Source organism: Tetranychus urticae, chromosome 3 (genome assembly GCF_039701765.1).
Source record: "Tetranychus urticae isolate SD_2017Ah chromosome 3, NJAU_TeUrti_SD_1.0, whole genome shotgun sequence".
NCBI classification, from domain to species: Eukaryota; Metazoa; Arthropoda; class Arachnida; order Trombidiformes; family Tetranychidae; genus Tetranychus; species Tetranychus urticae.
The window spans coordinates 19,202,890-19,224,961 of record NC_142960.1 but is presented as its reverse complement, the minus strand read 5'-3'; the positions used below and the strand labels follow the sequence as shown (position 1 = coordinate 19,224,961).

Here is a 22,072-nt window from a genome sequence, read left to right as displayed (position 1 = left end):
AACGAGATGTTTGATAGACTTCATAGTTGAAAATAGCACAAATACACAATATATTTGTTGATTTTGCACCAGTTTTTACGAAACTGAAAAAATAGATTGTAAAAAAGAATCGATATCAATCATGAAATTTAGCGGAAACTAAACGCATAACATTGAGTGCAAAGGCTTTTAGAAACAACTGCGAACTCACTTCTTTCTAATTCTGCCATTTAAAGATTTATGATTCGATCAAATTATGCAGCATCGAGTATCAAGCGAATTATCAATACTTTAACTTTGTTATTATAAAAAAATACATAAACAAACACTATTTTGCATAATATTAAAAACTAAAGAGTCTTATTGACTTCATCTGTAGAAGATAAACATAACTAAACTCTTATGTTTAACACCAATCATTATTTAACCAGACACGCTAAATTATGCATGAAATTGAGTATATAAGCCGAAAAAACTAAAAGAAAATTATCAGTTCAAATACATTTGTATATTTGAATAGAAAAGTGAAGAATAACAAAATGAAAATAAGTTTAGTAACTTTGTGCTTAGCTTTAACAGCTTTCTCAGCATTTAATGCTGTAGAAGCCAATAGTTTATCAAGATGGAGCCTGAACACGAATAATTTCAGTAGCTTATTTGGGCTACTAGGTAACGGAAAGAAATCAACCAATACAGGTTCTAGCAATCCCTCAAGCTCTGGTGCCGGAACAGCTACAAATACCTCATCAGGACCAACATCAACCGGTAACTCAACTACCACAGGCTCAACAGCAGCAGCTTCAGGTTCAGGATCATCTGGCTCAAAATCAGGACAAGGATCTGGCTCATCAGGTCCAGGATCATCTGGTTCAGGTTCATCAGGATCAGCAGCATCAAGTTCAGCAGCAGCAGCTTCAGAATCATCATCTGCACCTGCACCAGCATCAAACACTGGATCAGCAGCTTCAGGATCAGCAGCATCAAGTTCAGCAGCAGCAGCTTCAGACTCATCATCTGCACCTGCACCAGCATCAAACACTGGATCAGGATCATCATCAGCAGCTTCAAGTTCAGCAGCAGCAGCATCAGCAGCATCAGCTTCAGATTCATCATCAGGACCAACAACCTCAACATCAACCAGTAACTCACCTAACTCAGCATCATCAGGATCAGGTTCAGGATCATCAGCAGCAGCTTCATCAGCAGCTTCAGGTTCAGGATCATCTGGCTCAGGATCAGGACAAGGATCTGGTTCATCAGGTTCAGGATCATCTGGTTCAGGTTCATCAGGATCAGCAGCTTCAGGATCAGCAGCATCAAGTTCAGCAGCAGCAGCTTCAGACTCATCATCTGCACCTGCACCAGCATCAAACACTGGATCAGGATCATCATCAGCAGCTTCAAGTTCAGCAGCAGCAGCATCAGCAGCATCAGCTTCAGATTCATCATCAGGACCAACAACCTCAACATCAACCAGTAACTCACCTAACTCAGCATCATCAGGATCAGGTTCAGGATCATCAGCAGCAGCTTCATCAGCAGCTTCAGGTTCAGGATCATCTGGCTCAGGATCAGGACAAGGATCTGGTTCATCAGGTTCAGGATCATCTGGTTCAGGTTCATCAGGATCAGCAGCTTCAGGATCAGCAGCATCAAGTTCAGCAGCAGCAGCTTCAGAATCATCATCTGCACCTGCACCAGCATCAAACACTGGATCAGCAGCTTCAGGATCAGCAGCATCAAGTTCAGCAGCAGCAGCTTCAGACTCATCATCTGCACCTGCACCAGCATCAAACACTGGATCAGGATCATCATCAGCAGCTTCAAGTTCAGCAGCAGCAGCATCAGCAGCATCAGCTTCAGATTCATCATCAGGACCAACAACCTCAACATCAACCAGTAACTCACCTAACTCAGCATCATCAGGATCAGGTTCAGGATCATCAGCAGCAGCTTCATCAGCAGCTTCAGGTTCAGGATCATCTGGCTCAGGATCAGGACAAGGATCTGGTTCATCAGGTTCAGGATCATCTGGTTCAGGTTCATCAGGATCAGCAGCTTCAGGATCAGCAGCATCAAGTTCAGCAGCAGCAGCTTCAGACTCATCATCTGCACCTGCACCAGCATCAAACACTGGATCAGGATCATCATCAGCAGCTTCAAGTTCAGCAGCAGCAGCATCAGCAGCATCAGCTTCAGATTCATCATCAGGACCAACAACCTCAACATCAACCAGTAACTCACCTAACTCAGCATCATCAGGATCAGGTTCAGGATCATCAGCAGCAGCTTCATCAGCAGCTTCAGGTTCAGGATCATCTGGCTCAGGATCAGGACAAGGATCTGGTTCATCAGGTTCAGGATCATCTGGTTCAGGTTCATCAGGATCAGCAGCTTCAGGATCAGCAGCATCAAGTTCAGCAGCAGCAGCTTCAGAATCATCATCTGCACCTGCACCAGCATCAAACACTGGATCAGCAGCTTCAGGATCAGCAGCATCAAGTTCAGCAGCAGCAGCTTCAGACTCATCATCTGCACCTGCACCAGCATCAAACACTGGATCAGGATCATCATCAGCAGCTTCAAGTTCAGCAGCAGCAGCATCAGCAGCATCAGCTTCAGATTCATCATCAGGACCAACAACCTCAACATCAACCAGTAACTCACCTAACTCAGCATCATCAGGATCAGGTTCAGGATCATCAGCAGCAGCTTCATCAGCAGCTTCAGGTTCAGGATCATCTGGCTCAGGATCAGGACAAGGATCTGGTTCATCAGGTTCAGGATCATCTGGTTCAGGTTCATCAGGATCAGCAGCTTCAGGATCAGCAGCATCAAGTTCAGCAGCAGCAGCTTCAGACTCATCATCTGCACCTGCACCAGCATCAAACACTGGATCAGGATCATCATCAGCAGCTTCAAGTTCAGCAGCAGCAGCATCAGCAGCATCAGCTTCAGATTCATCATCAGGACCAACAACCTCAACATCAACCAGTAACTCACCTAACTCAGCATCATCAGGATCAGGTTCAGGATCATCAGCAGCAGCTTCATCAGCAGCTTCAGGTTCAGGATCATCTGGCTCAGGATCAGGACAAGGATCTGGTTCATCAGGTTCAGGATCATCTGGTTCAGGTTCATCAGGATCAGCAGCTTCAGGATCAGCAGCATCAAGTTCAGCAGCAGCAGCTTCAGAATCATCATCTGCACCTGCACCAGCATCAAACACTGGATCAGCAGCTTCAGGATCAGCAGCATCAAGTTCAGCAGCAGCAGCTTCAGACTCATCATCTGCACCTGCACCAGCATCAAACACTGGATCAGGATCATCATCAGCAGCTTCAAGTTCAGCAGCAGCAGCATCAGCAGCATCAGCTTCAGATTCATCATCAGGACCAACAACCTCAACATCAACCAGTAACTCACCTAACTCAGCATCATCAGGATCAGGTTCAGGATCATCAGCAGCAGCTTCATCAGCAGCTTCAGGTTCAGGATCATCTGGCTCAGGATCAGGACAAGGATCTGGTTCATCAGGTTCAGGATCATCTGGTTCAGGTTCATCAGGATCAGCAGCTTCAGGATCAGCAGCATCAAGTTCAGCAGCAGCAGCTTCAGACTCATCATCTGCATCTGCACCAGCATCAAACACTGGATCAGGATCATCATCAGCAGCTTCAAGTTCAGCAGCAGCAGCATCAGCAGCATCAGCTTCAGATTCATCATCAGGACCAACAACCTCAACATCAACCAGTAACTCACCTAACTCAGCATCATCAGGATCAGGTTCAGGATCATCAGCAGCAGCTTCATCAGCAGCTTCAGGTTCAGGATCATCTGGCTCAGGATCAGGACAAGGATCTGGTTTATCAGGTTCAGAATCATCTGGTTCAGGTTCATCAGGATCAGCAGCTTCAGGATCAGCAGCATCAAGTTCAGCAGCAGCAGCTTCAGAATCATCATCTGCACCTGCACCAGCATCAAACACTGGATCAGCAGCTTCAGGATCAGCAGCATCAAGTTCAGCAGCAGCAGCTTCAGACTCATCATCTGCACCTGCACCAGCATCAAACACTGGATCAGGATCATCATCAGCAGCTTCAAGTTCAGCAGCAGCAGCATCAGCAGCATCAGCTTCAGATTCATCATCAGGACCAACAACCTCAACATCAACCAGTAACTCACCTAACTCAGCATCATCAGGATCAGGTTCAGGATCATCAGCAGCAGCTTCATCAGCAGCTTCAGGTTCAGGATCATCTGGCTCAGGATCAGGACAAGGATCTGGTTCATCAGGTTCAGAATCATCTGGTTCAGGTTCATCAGGATCAGCAGCTTCAGGATCAGCAGCATCAAGTTCAGCAGCAGCAGCTTCAGACTCATCATCTGCACCTGCACCAGCATCAAACACTGGATCAGGATCATCATCAGCAGCTTCAAGTTCAGCAGCAGCAGCATCAGCAGCATCAGCTTCAGATTCATCATCAGGACCAACAACCTCAACATCAACCAGTAACTCACCTAACTCAGCATCGTCAGGATCAGGTTCAGGATCATCAGCAGCAGCTTCATCAGCAGCTTCAGGTTCAGGATCATCTGGCTCAGGATCAGGACAAGGATCTGGTTCATCAGGTTCAGGATCATCTGGTTCAGGATCATCTGGTTCAGGTTCATCAGGATCAGCAGCTTCAGGATCAGCAGCATCAAGTTCAGCAGCAGCAGCTTCAGACTCATCATCTGCACCTGCACCAGCATCAAACACTGGATCAGCAGCTTCAGGATCAGCAGCATCAAGTTCAGCAGCAGCAGCTTCAGACTCATCATCTGCACCTGCACCAGCATCAAACACTGGATCAGGATCATCATCAGCAGCTTCAAGTTCAGCAGCAGCAGCATCAGCAGCATCAGCTTCAGATTCATCATCAGGACCAACAACCTCAACATCAACCAGTAACTCACCTAACTCAGCATCATCAGGATCAGGTTCAGGATCATCAGCAGCAGCTTCATCAGCAGCTTCAGGTTCAGGATCATCTGGCTCAGGATCAGGACAAGGATCTGGTTCATCAGGTTCAGGATCATCTGGTTCAGGTTCATCAGGATCAGCAGCTTCAGGATCAGCAGCATCAAGTTCAGCAGCAGCAGCTTCAGACTCATCATCTGCACCTGCACCAGCATCAAACACTGGATCAGGATCATCATCAGCAGCTTCAAGTTCAGCAGCAGCAGCATCAGCAGCATCAGCTTCAGATTCATCATCAGGACCAACAACCTCAACATCAACCAGTAACTCACCTAACTCAGCATCATCAGGATCAGGTTCAGGATCATCAGCAGCAGCTTCATCAGCAGCTTCAGGTTCAGGATCATCTGGCTCAGGATCAGGACAAGGATCTGGTTCATCAGGTTCAGGATCATCTGGTTCAGGTTCATCAGGATCAGCAGCTTCAGGATCAGCAGCATCAAGTTCAGCAGCAGCAGCTTCAGACTCATCATCTGCACCTGCACCAGCATCAAACACTGGATCAGGATCATCATCAGCAGCTTCAAGTTCAGCAGCAGCAGCATCAGCAGCATCAGCTTCAGATTCATCATCAGGACCAACAACCTCAACATCAACCAGTAACTCACCTAACTCAGCATCATCAGGATCAGGTTCAGGATCATCAGCAGCAGCTTCATCAGCAGCTTCAGGTTCAGGATCATCTGGCTCAGGATCAGGACAAGGATCTGGTTCATCAGGTTCAGGATCATCTGGTTCAGGTTCATCAGGATCAGCAGCTTCAGGATCAGCAGCATCAAGTTCAGCAGCAGCAGCTTCAGACTCATCATCTGCATCTGCACCAGCATCAAACACTGGATCAGGATCATCATCAGCAGCTTCAAGTTCAGCATCAGCAGCATCAGCAGCATCAGCTTCAGATTCATCATCAGGACCAACAACCTCAACATCAACCAGTAACTCACCTAACTCAGCATCATCAGGATCAGGTTCAGGATCATCAGCAGCAGCTTCATCAGCAGCTTCAGGTTCAGGATCATCTGGCTCAGGATCAGGACAAGGATCTGGTTCATCAGGTTCAGGATCATCTGGTTCAGGTTCATCAGGATCAGCAGCTTCAGGATCAGCAGCATCAAGTTCAGCAGCAGCAGCTTCAGACTCATCATCTGCACCTGCACCAGCATCAAACACTGGATCAGGATCATCATCAGCAGCTTCAAGTTCAGCAGCAGCAGCATCAGCAGCATCAGCTTCAGATTCATCATCAGGACCAACAACCTCAACATCAACCAGTAACTCACCTAACTCAGCATCATCAGGATCAGGTTCAGGATCATCAGCAGCAGCTTCATCAGCAGCTTCAGGTTCAGGATCATCTGGCTCAGGATCAGGACAAGGATCTGGTTCATCAGGTTCAGGATCATCTGGTTCAGGTTCATCAGGATCAGCAGCTTCAGGATCAGCAGCATCAAGTTCAGCAGCAGCAGCTTCAGACTCATCATCTGCACCTGCACCAGCATCAAACACTGGATCAGGATCATCATCAGCAGCTTCAAGTTCAGCAGCAGCAGCATCAGCAGCATCAGCTTCAGATTCATCATCAGGACCAACAACCTCAACATCAACCAGTAACTCACCTAACTCAGCATCATCAGGATCAGGTTCAGGATCATCAGCAGCAGCTTCATCAGCAGCTTCAGGTTCAGGATCATCTGGCTCAGGATCAGGACAAGGATCTGGTTCATCAGGTTCAGGATCATCTGGTTCAGGTTCATCAGGATCAGCAGCTTCAGGATCAGCAGCATCAAGTTCAGCAGCAGCAGCTTCAGACTCATCATCTGCACCTGCACCAGCATCAAACACTGGATCAGGATCATCATCAGCAGCTTCAAGTTCAGCAGCAGCAGCATCAGCAGCATCAGCTTCAGATTCATCATCAGGACCAACAACCTCAACATCAACCAGTAACTCACCTAACTCAGCATCATCAGGATCAGGTTCAGGATCATCAGCAGCAGCTTCATCAGCAGCTTCAGGTTCAGGATCATCTGGCTCAGGATCAGGACAAGGATCTGGTTCATCAGGTTCAGGATCATCTGGTTCAGGTTCATCAGGATCAGCAGCTTCAGGATCAGCAGCATCAAGTTCAGCAGCAGCAGCTTCAGACTCATCATCTGCACCTGCACCAGCATCAAACACTGGATCAGGATCATCATCAGCAGCTTCAAGTTCAGCAGCAGCAGCATCAGCAGCATCAGCTTCAGATTCATCATCAGGACCAACAACCTCAACATCAACCAGTAACTCACCTAACTCAGCATCATCAGGATCAGGTTCAGGATCATCAGCAGCAGCTTCATCAGCAGCTTCAGGTTCAGGATCATCTGGCTCAGGATCAGGACAAGGATCTGGTTCATCAGGTTCAGGATCATCTGGTTCAGGTTCATCAGGATCAGCAGCTTCAGGATCAGCAGCATCAAGTTCAGCAGCAGCAGCTTCAGACTCATCATCTGCATCTGCACCAGCATCAAACACTGGATCAGGATCATCATCAGCAGCTTCAAGTTCAGCATCAGCAGCATCAGCAGCATCAGCTTCAGATTCATCATCAGGACCAACAACCTCAACATCAACCAGTAACTCACCTAACTCAGCATCATCAGGATCAGGTTCAGGATCATCAGCAGCAGCTTCATCAGCAGCTTCAGGTTCAGGATCATCTGGCTCAGGATCAGGACAAGGATCTGGTTCATCAGGTTCAGGATCATCTGGTTCAGGTTCATCAGGATCAGCAGCTTCAGGATCAGCAGCATCAAGTTCAGCAGCAGCAGCTTCAGACTCATCATCTGCACCTGCACCAGCATCAAACACTGGATCAGGATCATCATCAGCAGCTTCAAGTTCAGCAGCAGCAGCATCAGCAGCATCAGCTTCAGATTCATCATCAGGACCAACAACCTCAACATCAACCAGTAACTCACCTAACTCAGCATCATCAGGATCAGGTTCAGGATCATCAGCAGCAGCTTCATCAGCAGCTTCAGGTTCAGGATCATCTGGCTCAGGATCAGGACAAGGATCTGGTTCATCAGGTTCAGGATCATCTGGTTCAGGTTCATCAGGATCAGCAGCTTCAGGATCAGCAGCATCAAGTTCAGCAGCAGCAGCTTCAGACTCATCATCTGCATCTGCACCAGCATCAAACACTGGATCAGGATCATCATCAGCAGCTTCAAGTTCAGCATCAGCAGCATCAGCAGCATCAGCTTCAGATTCATCATCAGGACCAACAACCTCAACATCAACCAGTAACTCACCTAACTCAGCATCATCAGGATCAGGTTCAGGATCATCAGCAGCAGCTTCATCAGCAGCTTCAGGTTCAGGATCATCTGGCTCAGGATCAGGACAAGGATCTGGTTCATCAGGTTCAGGATCATCTGGTTCAGGTTCATCAGGATCAGCAGCTTCAGGATCAGCAGCATCAAGTTCAGCAGCAGCAGCTTCAGACTCATCATCTGCACCTGCACCAGCATCAAACACTGGATCAGGATCATCATCAGCAGCTTCAAGTTCAGCAGCAGCAGCATCAGCAGCATCAGCTTCAGATTCATCATCAGGACCAACAACCTCAACATCAACCAGTAACTCACCTAACTCAGCATCATCAGGATCAGGTTCAGGATCATCAGCAGCAGCTTCATCAGCAGCTTCAGGTTCAGGATCATCTGGCTCAGGATCAGGACAAGGATCTGGTTCATCAGGTTCAGGATCATCTGGTTCAGGTTCATCAGGATCAGCAGCTTCAGGATCAGCAGCATCAAGTTCAGCAGCAGCAGCTTCAGACTCATCATCTGCACCTGCACCAGCATCAAACACTGGATCAGGATCATCATCAGCAGCTTCAAGTTCAGCAGCAGCAGCATCAGCAGCATCAGCTTCAGATTCATCATCAGGACCAACAACCTCAACATCAACCAGTAACTCACCTAACTCAGCATCATCAGGATCAGGTTCAGGATCATCAGCAGCAGCTTCATCAGCAGCTTCAGGTTCAGGATCATCTGGCTCAGGATCAGGACAAGGATCTGGTTCATCAGGTTCAGGATCATCTGGTTCAGGTTCATCAGGATCAGCAGCTTCAGGATCAGCAGCATCAAGTTCAGCAGCAGCAGCTTCAGACTCATCATCTGCACCTGCACCAGCATCAAACACTGGATCAGGATCATCATCAGCAGCTTCAAGTTCAGCAGCAGCAGCATCAGCAGCATCAGCTTCAGATTCATCATCAGGACCAACAACCTCAACATCAACCAGTAACTCACCTAACTCAGCATCATCAGGATCAGGTTCAGGATCATCAGCAGCAGCTTCATCAGCAGCTTCAGGTTCAGGATCATCTGGCTCAGGATCAGGACAAGGATCTGGTTCATCAGGTTCAGGATCATCTGGTTCAGGTTCATCAGGATCAGCAGCTTCAGGATCAGCAGCATCAAGTTCAGCAGCAGCAGCTTCAGACTCATCATCTGCACCTGCACCAGCATCAAACACTGGATCAGGATCATCATCAGCAGCTTCAAGTTCAGCAGCAGCAGCATCAGCAGCATCAGCTTCAGATTCATCATCAGGACCAACAACCTCAACATCAACCAGTAACTCACCTAACTCAGCATCATCAGGATCAGGTTCAGGATCATCAGCAGCAGCTTCATCAGCAGCTTCAGGTTCAGGATCATCTGGCTCAGGATCAGGACAAGGATCTGGTTCATCAGGTTCAGGATCATCTGGTTCAGGTTCATCAGGATCAGCAGCTTCAGGATCAGCAGCATCAAGTTCAGCAGCAGCAGCTTCAGACTCATCATCTGCACCTGCACCAGCATCAAACACTGGATCAGGATCATCATCAGCAGCTTCAAGTTCAGCAGCAGCAGCATCAGCAGCATCAGCTTCAGATTCATCATCAGGACCAACAACCTCAACATCAACCAGTAACTCACCTAACTCAGCATCATCAGGATCAGGTTCAGGATCATCAGCAGCAGCTTCATCAGCAGCTTCAGGTTCAGGATCATCTGGCTCAGGATCAGGACAAGGATCTGGTTCATCAGGTTCAGGATCATCTGGTTCAGGTTCATCAGGATCAGCAGCTTCAGGATCAGCAGCATCAAGTTCAGCAGCAGCAGCTTCAGACTCATCATCTGCACCTGCACCAGCATCAAACACTGGATCAGGATCATCATCAGCAGCTTCAAGTTCAGCAGCAGCAGCATCAGCAGCATCAGCTTCAGATTCATCATCAGGACCAACAACCTCAACATCAACCAGTAACTCACCTAACTCAGCATCATCAGGATCAGGTTCAGGATCATCAGCAGCAGCTTCATCAGCAGCTTCAGGTTCAGGATCATCTGGCTCAGGATCAGGACAAGGATCTGGTTCATCAGGTTCAGGATCATCTGGTTCAGGTTCATCAGGATCAGCAGCTTCAGGATCAGCAGCATCAAGTTCAGCAGCAGCAGCTTCAGACTCATCATCTGCATCTGCACCAGCATCAAACACTGGATCAGGATCATCATCAGCAGCTTCAAGTTCAGCATCAGCAGCATCAGCAGCATCAGCTTCAGATTCATCATCAGGACCAACAACCTCAACATCAACCAGTAACTCACCTAACTCAGCATCATCAGGATCAGGTTCAGGATCATCAGCAGCAGCTTCATCAGCAGCTTCAGGTTCAGGATCATCTGGCTCAGGATCAGGACAAGGATCTGGTTCATCAGGTTCAGGATCATCTGGTTCAGGTTCATCAGGATCAGCAGCTTCAGGATCAGCAGCATCAAGTTCAGCAGCAGCAGCTTCAGACTCATCATCTGCACCTGCACCAGCATCAAACACTGGATCAGGATCATCATCAGCAGCTTCAAGTTCAGCAGCAGCAGCATCAGCAGCATCAGCTTCAGATTCATCATCAGGACCAACAACCTCAACATCAACCAGTAACTCACCTAACTCAGCATCATCAGGATCAGGTTCAGGATCATCAGCAGCAGCTTCATCAGCAGCTTCAGGTTCAGGATCATCTGGCTCAGGATCAGGACAAGGATCTGGTTCATCAGGTTCAGGATCATCTGGTTCAGGTTCATCAGGATCAGCAGCTTCAGGATCAGCAGCATCAAGTTCAGCAGCAGCAGCTTCAGACTCATCATCTGCACCTGCACCAGCATCAAACACTGGATCAGGATCATCATCAGCAGCTTCAAGTTCAGCAGCAGCAGCATCAGCAGCATCAGCTTCAGATTCATCATCAGGACCAACAACCTCAACATCAACCAGTAACTCACCTAACTCAGCATCATCAGGATCAGGTTCAGGATCATCAGCAGCAGCTTCATCAGCAGCTTCAGGTTCAGGATCATCTGGCTCAGGATCAGGACAAGGATCTGGTTCATCAGGTTCAGGATCATCTGGTTCAGGTTCATCAGGATCAGCAGCTTCAGGATCAGCAGCATCAAGTTCAGCAGCAGCAGCTTCAGACTCATCATCTGCACCTGCACCAGCATCAAACACTGGATCAGGATCATCATCAGCAGCTTCAAGTTCAGCAGCAGCAGCATCAGCAGCATCAGCTTCAGATTCATCATCAGGACCAACAACCTCAACATCAACCAGTAACTCACCTAACTCAGCATCATCAGGATCAGGTTCAGGATCATCAGCAGCAGCTTCATCAGCAGCTTCAGGTTCAGGATCATCTGGCTCAGGATCAGGACAAGGATCTGGTTCATCAGGTTCAGGATCATCTGGTTCAGGTTCATCAGGATCAGCAGCTTCAGGATCAGCAGCATCAAGTTCAGCAGCAGCAGCTTCAGACTCATCATCTGCACCTGCACCAGCATCAAACACTGGATCAGGATCATCATCAGCAGCTTCAAGTTCAGCAGCAGCAGCATCAGCAGCATCAGCTTCAGATTCATCATCAGGACCAACAACCTCAACATCAACCAGTAACTCACCTAACTCAGCATCATCAGGATCAGGTTCAGGATCATCAGCAGCAGCTTCATCAGCAGCTTCAGGTTCAGGATCATCTGGCTCAGGATCAGGACAAGGATCTGGTTCATCAGGTTCAGGATCATCTGGTTCAGGTTCATCAGGATCAGCAGCTTCAGGATCAGCAGCATCAAGTTCAGCAGCAGCAGCTTCAGACTCATCATCTGCATCTGCACCAGCATCAAACACTGGATCAGGATCATCATCAGCAGCTTCAAGTTCAGCATCAGCAGCATCAGCAGCATCAGCTTCAGATTCATCATCAGGACCAACAACCTCAACATCAACCAGTAACTCACCTAACTCAGCATCATCAGGATCAGGTTCAGGATCATCAGCAGCAGCTTCATCAGCAGCTTCAGGTTCAGGATCATCTGGCTCAGGATCAGGACAAGGATCTGGTTCATCAGGTTCAGGATCATCTGGTTCAGGTTCATCAGGATCAGCAGCTTCAGGATCAGCAGCATCAAGTTCAGCAGCAGCAGCTTCAGACTCATCATCTGCACCTGCACCAGCATCAAACACTGGATCAGGATCATCATCAGCAGCTTCAAGTTCAGCAGCAGCAGCATCAGCAGCATCAGCTTCAGATTCATCATCAGGACCAACAACCTCAACATCAACCAGTAACTCACCTAACTCAGCATCATCAGGATCAGGTTCAGGATCATCAGCAGCAGCTTCATCAGCAGCTTCAGGTTCAGGATCATCTGGCTCAGGATCAGGACAAGGATCTGGTTCATCAGGTTCAGGATCATCTGGTTCAGGTTCATCAGGATCAGCAGCTTCAGGATCAGCAGCATCAAGTTCAGCAGCAGCAGCTTCAGACTCATCATCTGCACCTGCACCAGCATCAAACACTGGATCAGGATCATCATCAGCAGCTTCAAGTTCAGCAGCAGCAGCATCAGCAGCATCAGCTTCAGATTCATCATCAGGACCAACAACCTCAACATCAACCAGTAACTCACCTAACTCAGCATCATCAGGATCAGGTTCAGGATCATCAGCAGCAGCTTCATCAGCAGCTTCAGGTTCAGGATCATCTGGCTCAGGATCAGGACAAGGATCTGGTTCATCAGGTTCAGGATCATCTGGTTCAGGTTCATCAGGATCAGCAGCTTCAGGATCAGCAGCATCAAGTTCAGCAGCAGCAGCTTCAGACTCATCATCTGCACCTGCACCAGCATCAAACACTGGATCAGGATCATCATCAGCAGCTTCAAGTTCAGCAGCAGCAGCATCAGCAGCATCAGCTTCAGATTCATCATCAGGACCAACAACCTCAACATCAACCAGTAACTCACCTAACTCAGCATCATCAGGATCAGGTTCAGGATCATCAGCAGCAGCTTCATCAGCAGCTTCAGGTTCAGGATCATCTGGCTCAGGATCAGGACAAGGATCTGGTTCATCAGGTTCAGGATCATCTGGTTCAGGTTCATCAGGATCAGCAGCTTCAGGATCAGCAGCATCAAGTTCAGCAGCAGCAGCTTCAGACTCATCATCTGCACCTGCACCAGCATCAAACACTGGATCAGGATCATCATCAGCAGCTTCAAGTTCAGCAGCAGCAGCATCAGCAGCATCAGCTTCAGATTCATCATCAGGACCAACAACCTCAACATCAACCAGTAACTCACCTAACTCAGCATCATCAGGATCAGGTTCAGGATCATCAGCAGCAGCTTCATCAGCAGCTTCAGGTTCAGGATCATCTGGCTCAGGATCAGGACAAGGATCTGGTTCATCAGGTTCAGGATCATCTGGTTCAGGTTCATCAGGATCAGCAGCTTCAGGATCAGCAGCATCAAGTTCAGCAGCAGCAGCTTCAGACTCATCATCTGCACCTGCACCAGCATCAAACACTGGATCAGGATCATCATCAGCAGCTTCAAGTTCAGCAGCAGCAGCATCAGCAGCATCAGCTTCAGATTCATCATCAGGACCAACAACCTCAACATCAACCAGTAACTCACCTAACTCAGCATCATCAGGATCAGGTTCAGGATCATCAGCAGCAGCTTCATCAGCAGCTTCAGGTTCAGGATCATCTGGCTCAGGATCAGGACAAGGATCTGGTTCATCAGGTTCAGGATCATCTGGTTCAGGTTCATCAGGATCAGCAGCTTCAGGATCAGCAGCATCAAGTTCAGCAGCAGCAGCTTCAGACTCATCATCTGCACCTGCACCAGCATCAAACACTGGATCAGGATCATCATCAGCAGCTTCAAGTTCAGCAGCAGCAGCATCAGCAGCATCAGCTTCAGATTCATCATCAGGACCAACAACCTCAACATCAACCAGTAACTCACCTAACTCAGCATCATCAGGATCAGGTTCAGGATCATCAGCAGCAGCTTCATCAGCAGCTTCAGGTTCAGGATCATCTGGCTCAGGATCAGGACAAGGATCTGGTTCATCAGGTTCAGGATCATCTGGTTCAGGTTCATCAGGATCAGCAGCTTCAGGATCAGCAGCATCAAGTTCAGCAGCAGCAGCTTCAGACTCATCATCTGCACCTGCACCAGCATCAAACACTGGATCAGGATCATCATCAGCAGCTTCAAGTTCAGCAGCAGCAGCATCAGCAGCATCAGCTTCAGATTCATCATCAGGACCAACAACCTCAACATCAACCAGTAACTCACCTAACTCAGCATCATCAGGATCAGGTTCAGGATCATCTGGTTCAGGTTCATCAGGATCAGCAGCTTCAGGATCAGCAGCAGCAGCTTCAGACTCATCATCTGCACCTGCACCAGCATCAAACACTGGATCAGGATCATCATCAGCAGCTTCAAGTTCAGCAGCAGCAGCATCAGCAGCATCAGCTTCAGATTCATCATCAGGACCAACAACCTCAACATCAACCAGTAACTCACCTAACTCAGCATCATCAGGATCAGGTTCAGGATCATCAGCAGCAGCTTCATCAGCAGCTTCAGGTTCAGGATCATCTGGCTCAGGATCAGGACAAGGATCTGGTTCATCAGGTTCAGGATCATCTGGTTCAGGTTCATCAGGATCAGCAGCTTCAGGATCAGCAGCATCAAGTTCAGCAGCAGCAGCTTCAGACTCATCATCTGCACCTGCACCAGCATCAAACACTGGATCAGGATCATCATCAGCAGCTTCAAGTTCAGCAGCAGCAGCATCAGCAGCATCAGCTTCAGATTCATCATCAGGACCAACAACCTCAACATCAACCAGTAACTCACCTAACTCAGCATCATCAGGATCAGGTTCAGGATCATCAGCAGCAGCTTCATCAGCAGCTTCAGGTTCAGGATCATCTGGCTCAGGATCAGGACAAGGATCTGGTTCATCAGGTTCAGGATCATCATCAGGACCAACAACCTCAACATCAACCAGTAACTCACCTAACTCAGCATCATCAGGATCAGGTTCAGGATCATCAGCAGCAGCTTCATCAGCAGCTTCAGGTTCAGGATCATCTGGCTCAGGATCAGGACAAGGATCTGGTTCATCAGGTTCAGGATCATCTGGTTCAGGTTCATCAGGATCAGCAGCTTCAGGATCAGCAGCATCAAGTTCAGCAGCAGCAGCTTCAGACTCATCATCTGCACCTGCACCAGCATCAAACACTGGATCAGGATCATCATCAGCAGCTTCAAGTTCAGCAGCAGCAGCATCAGCAGCATCAGCTTCAGATTCATCATCAGGACCAACAACCTCAACATCAACCAGTAACTCACCTAACTCAGCATCATCAGGATCAGGTTCAGGATCATCAGCAGCAGCTTCATCAGCAGCTTCAGGTTCAGGATCATCTGGCTCAGGATCAGGACAAGGATCTGGTTCATCAGGTTCAGGATCATCTGGTTCAGGTTCATCAGGATCAGCAGCTTCAGGATCAGCAGCATCAAGTTCAGCAGCAGCAGCTTCAGACTCATCATCTGCACCTGCACCAGCATCAAACACTGGATCAGGATCATCATCAGCAGCTTCAAGTTCAGCAGCAGCAGCATCAGCAGCATCAGCTTCAGATTCATCATCAGGACCAACAACCTCAACATCAACCAGTAACTCACCTAACTCAGCATCATCAGGATCAGGTTCAGGATCATCAGCAGCAGCTTCATCAGCAGCTTCAGGTTCAGGATCATCTGGCTCAGGATCAGGACAAGGATCTGGTTCATCAGGTTCAGGATCATCTGGTTCAGGTTCATCAGGATCAGCAGCTTCAGGATCAGCAGCATCAAGTTCAGCAGCAGCAGCTTCAGACTCATCATCTGCACCTGCACCAGCATCAAACACTGGATCAGGATCATCATCAGCAGCTTCAAGTTCAGCAGCAGCAGCATCAGCAGCATCAGCTTCAGATTCATCATCAGGACCAACAACCTCAACATCAACCAGTAACTCACCTAACTCAGCATCATCAGGATCAGGTTCAGGATCATCAGCAGCAGCTTCATCAGCAGCTTCAGGTTCAGGATCATCTGGCTCAGGATCAGGACAAGGATCTGGTTCATCAGGTTCAGGATCATCTGGTTCAGGTTCATCAGGATCAGCAGCTTCAGGATCAGCAGCATCAAGTTCAGCAGCAGCAGCTTCAGACTCATCATCTGCACCTGCACCAGCATCAAACACTGGATCAGGATCATCATCAGCAGCTTCAAGTTCAGCAGCAGCAGCATCAGCAGCATCAGCTTCAGATTCATCATCAGGACCAACAACCTCAACATCAACCAGTAACTCACCTAACTCAGCATCATCAGGATCAGGTTCAGGATCATCAGCAGCAGCTTCATCAGCAGCTTCAGGTTCAGGATCATCTGGCTCAGGATCAGGACAAGGATCTGGTTCATCAGGTTCAGGATCATCTGGTTCAGGTTCATCAGGATCAGCAGCTTCAGGATCAGCAGCAGCAGCTTCAGACTCATCATCTGCACCTGCACCAGCATCAAACACTGGATCAGGATCATCATCAGCAGCTTCAAGTTCAGCAGCATCAGCATCAGCAGCATCAGCTTCAGATTCATCATCAGGACCAACAACCTCAACATCAACCAGTAACTCACCTAACTCAGCATCATCAGGATCAGGTTCAGGATCATCAGCAGCAGCTTCATCAGCAGCTTCAGGTTCAGGATCATCTGGCTCAGGATCAGGACAAGGATCTGGTTCATCAGGTTCAGGATCATCTGGTTCAGGTTCATCAGGATCAGCAGCTTCAGGATCAGCAGCATCAAGTTCAGCAGCAGCAGCTTCAGACTCATCATCTGCACCTGCACCAGCATCAAACACTGGATCAGGATCATCATCAGCAGCTTCAAGTTCAGCAGCAGCAGCATCAGCAGCAGCAGCATCAGCAGCATCAGCTTCAGATTCATCATCAGGACCAACAACCTCAACATCAACCAGTAACTCACCTAACTCAGCATCATCAGGATCAGGTTCAGGATCATCAGCAGCAGCTTCATCAGCAGCTTCAGGTTCAGGATCATCTGGCTCAGGATCAGGACAAGGATCTGGTTCATCAGGTTCAGGATCATCTGGTTCAGGTTCATCAGGATCAGCAGCTTCAGGATCAGCAGCATCAAGTTCAGCAGCAGCAGCTTCAGACTCATCATCTGCACCTGCACCAGCATCAAACACTGGATCAGGATCATCATCAGCAGCTTCAAGTTCAGCAGCAGCAGCATCAGCAGCATCAGCTTCAGATTCATCATCAGGACCAACAACCTCAACATCAACCAGTAACTCACCTAACTCAGCATCATCAGGATCAGGTTCAGGATCATCAGCAGCAGCTTCATCAGCAGCTTCAGGTTCAGGATCATCTGGCTCAGGATCAGGACAAGGATCTGGTTCATCAGGTTCAGGATCATCTGGTTCAGGTTCATCAGGATCAGCAGCTTCAGGATCAGCAGCAGCAGCTTCAGACTCATCATCTGCACCTGCACCAGCATCAAACACTGGATCAGGATCATCATCAGCAGCTTCAAGTTCAGCAGCATCAGCATCAGCAGCATCAGCTTCAGATTCATCATCAGGACCAACAACCTCAACATCAACCAGTAACTCACCTAACTCAGCATCATCAGGATCAGGTTCAGGATCATCAGCAGCAGCTTCATCAGCAGCTTCAGGTTCAGGATCATCTGGCTCAGGATCAGGACAAGGATCTGGTTCATCAGGTTCAGGATCATCTGGTTCAGGTTCATCAGGATCAGCAGCTTCAGGATCAGCAGCATCAAGTTCAGCAGCAGCAGCTTCAGACTCATCATCTGCACCTGCACCAGCATCAAACACTGGATCAGGATCATCATCAGCAGCTTCAAGTTCAGCAGCAGCAGCATCAGCAGCATCAGCTTCAGATTCATCATCAGGACCAACAACCTCAACATCAACCAGTAACTCACCTAACTCAGCATCATCAGGATCAGGTTCAGGATCATCAGCAGCAGCTTCATCAGCAGCTTCAGGTTCAGGATCATCTGGCTCAGGATCAGGACAAGGATCTGGTTCATCAGGTTCAGGATCATCTGGTTCAGGTTCATCAGGATCAGCAGCTTCAGGATCAGCAGCATCAAGTTCAGCAGCAGCAGCTTCAGACTCATCATCTGCACCTGCACCAGCATCAAACACTGGATCAGGATCATCATCAGCAGCTTCAAGTTCAGCAGCAGCAGCATCAGCAGCATCAGCTTCAGATTCATCATCAGGACCAACAACCTCAACATCAACCAGTAACTCACCTAACTCAGCATCATCAGGATCAGGTTCAGGATCATCAGCAGCAGCTTCATCAGCAGCTTCAGGTTCAGGATCATCTGGCTCAGGATCAGGACAAGGATCTGGTTCATCAGGTTCAGGATCATCTGGTTCAGGTTCATCAGGATCAGCAGCTTCAGGATCAGCAGCATCAAGTTCAGCAGCAGCAGCTTCAGACTCATCATCTGCACCTGCACCAGCATCAAACACTGGATCAGGATCATCATCAGCAGCTTCAAGTTCAGCAGCAGCAGCATCAGCAGCATCAGCTTCAGATTCATCATCAGGACCAACAACCTCAACATCAACCAGTAACTCACCTAACTCAGCATCATCAGGATCAGGTTCAGGATCATCAGCAGCAGCTTCATCAGCAGCTTCAGGTTCAGGATCATCTGGCTCAGGATCAGGACAAGGATCTGGTTCATCAGGTTCAGGATCATCTGGTTCAGGTTCATCAGGATCAGCAGCTTCAGGATCAGCAGCATCAAGTTCAGCAGCAGCAGCTTCAGACTCATCATCTGCACCTGCACCAGCATCAAACACTGGATCAGGATCATCATCAGCAGCTTCAAGTTCAGCAGCAGCAGCATCAGCAGCATCAGCTTCAGATTCATCATCAGGACCAACAACCTCAACATCAACCAGTAACTCACCTAACTCAGCATCATCAGGATCAGGTTCAGGATCATCAGCAGCAGCTTCATCAGCAGCTTCAGGTTCAGGATCATCTGGCTCAGGATCAGGACAAGGATCTGGTTCATCAGGTTCAGGATCATCTGGTTCAGGTTCATCAGGATCAGCAGCTTCAGGATCAGCAGCAGCAGCTTCAGACTCATCATCTGCACCTGCACCAGCATCAAACACTGGATCAGGATCATCATCAGCAGCTTCAAGTTCAGCAGCAGCAGCATCAGCAGCATCAGCTTCAGATTCATCATCAGGACCAACAACCTCAACATCAACCAGTAACTCACCTAACTCAGCATCATCAGGATCAGGTTCAGGATCATCAGCAGCAGCTTCATCAGCATCAAACACTGGATCAGGATCATCATCAGCAGCTTCAAGTTCAGCAGCAGCAGCATCAGCAGCATCAGCTTCAGATTCATCATCAGGACCAACAACCTCAACATCAACCAGTAACTCACCTAACTCAGCATCATCAGGATCAGGTTCAGGATCATCAGCAGCAGCTTCATCAGCAGCTTCAGGTTCAGGATCATCTGGCTCAGGATCAGGACAAGGATCTGGTTCATCAGGTTCAGGATCATCTGGTTCAGGTTCATCAGGATCAGCAGCTTCAGGATCAGCAGCATCAAGTTCAGCAGCAGCAGCTTCAGACTCATCATCTGCACCTGCACCAGCATCAAACACTGGATCAGGATCATCATCAGCAGCTTCAAGTTCAGCAGCAGCAGCATCAGCAGCATCAGCTTCAGATTCATCATCAGGACCAACAACCTCAACATCAACCAGTAACTCACCTAACTCAGCATCATCAGGATCAGGTTCAGGATCATCAGCAGCAGCTTCATCAGCAGCTTCAGGTTCAGGATCATCTGGCTCAGGATCAGGACAAGGATCTGGTTCATCAGGTTCAGGATCATCTGGTTCAGGTTCATCAGGATCAGCAGCTTCAGGATCAGCAGCATCAAGTTCAGCAGCAGCAGCTTCAGACTCATCATCTGCACCTGCACCAGCATCAAACACTGGATCAGGATCATCATCAGCAGCTTCAAGTTCAGCAGCAGCAGCATCAGCAGCATCAGCTTCAGATTCATCATCAGGACCAACAACCTCAACATCAACCAGTAACTCACCTAACTCAGCATCATCAGGATCAGGTTCAGGATCATCAGCAGCAGCTTCATCAGCAGCTTCAGGTTCAGGATCATCTGGCTCAGGATCAGGACAAGGATCTGGTTCATCAGGTTCAGGATCATCTGGTTCAGGTTCATCAGGATCAGCAGCTTCAGGATCAGCAGCAGCAGCTTCAGACTCATCATCTGCACCTGCACCAGCATCAAACACTGGATCAGGATCATCATCAGCAGCTTCAAGTTCAGCAGCAGCAGCATCAGCAGCATCAGCTTCAGATTCATCATCAGGACCAACAACCTCAACATCAACCAGTAACTCACCTAACTCAGCATCATCAGGATCAGGTTCAGGATCATCAGCAGCAGCTTCATCAGCAGCTTCAGGTTCAGGATCATCTGGCTCAGGATCAGGACAAGGATCTGGTTCATCAGGTTCAGGATCAGCAGCTTCAGGATCAGCAGCATCAAGTTCAGCAGCAGCAGCTTCAGACTCATCATCTGCACCTGCACCAGCATCAAACACTGGATCAGGATCATCATCAGCAGCTTCAAGTTCAGCAGCATCAGCATCAGCAGCATCAGCTTCAGATTCATCATCAGGACCAACAACCTCAACATCAACCAGTAACTCACCTAACTCAGCATCATCAGGATCAGGTTCAGGATCATCAGTAGCAGCTTCATCAGCAGCTTCAGGTTCAGGATCATCTGGCTCAGGATCAGGACAAGGATCTGGTTCATCAGGTTCAGGATCAGCAGCTTCAGGATCAGCAGCATCAAGTTCAGCAGCAGCAGCTTCAGACTCATCATCTGCACCTGCACCAGCATCAAACACTGGATCAGGATCATCATCAGCAGCTTCAAGTTCAGCAGCAGCAGCATCAGCAGCATCAGCTTCAGATTCATCATCAGGACCAACAACCTCAACATCAACCAGTAACTCACCTAACTCAGCATCATCAGGATCAGGTTCAGGATCATCTGGCTCAGGATCAGGACAAGGATCTGGTTCATCAGGTTCAGGATCATCTGGTTCAGGTTCATCAGGATCAGCAGCTTCAGGATCAGCAGCATCAAGTTCAGCAGCAGCAGCGTCGCATAACTTTAAGTCTGTTGCATCTCGATGGGTTAATAGATCTGGTCAGAACTGTGTCTGTTACAATTGATTCAACATCTAATTGTTGGCTTATGAAAAAGCTTATAATATGTAATATGTATGCATATTTGCAGCAATTAATAAATTTTCGTTATTGAAATCATTGCGTTCATTACAAATTTGCAATCTTATTACTGATAATGATCACATTGAATTGAGACTCACACAGCTACAGAAATTGAGTTGCTAAACATTTTTGTATCATTTGAGCAGGTTTAGATAAATTTATCAACGATAAAGTTTTCAAAAGATGAGAATGGTTAAGATTTTGAACAATAGGATTTAAAGACAAATCGAAAGCGCATTTGTCTGATTAAA

At 48.1% G+C, this 22,072-nt stretch overlaps 1 protein-coding gene across 1 annotated transcript; it reads left to right on the top strand.

Annotated features, from left to right (window-relative positions):
• The first annotated feature begins 481 nt into the window (after positions 1 to 481).
• On the top strand, positions 482 to 21,854 carry LOC149093557 (uncharacterized). The gene has a single exon (XM_089269614.1). It carries the CDS (start codon positions 519 to 521, stop codon positions 21,762 to 21,764), a length of 21,246 nt encoding a protein of 7,081 aa, XP_089125740.1. The 5' UTR covers positions 482 to 518; the 3' UTR covers positions 21,765 to 21,854.
• Positions 21,855 to 22,072: the final 218 nt, after the last annotated feature.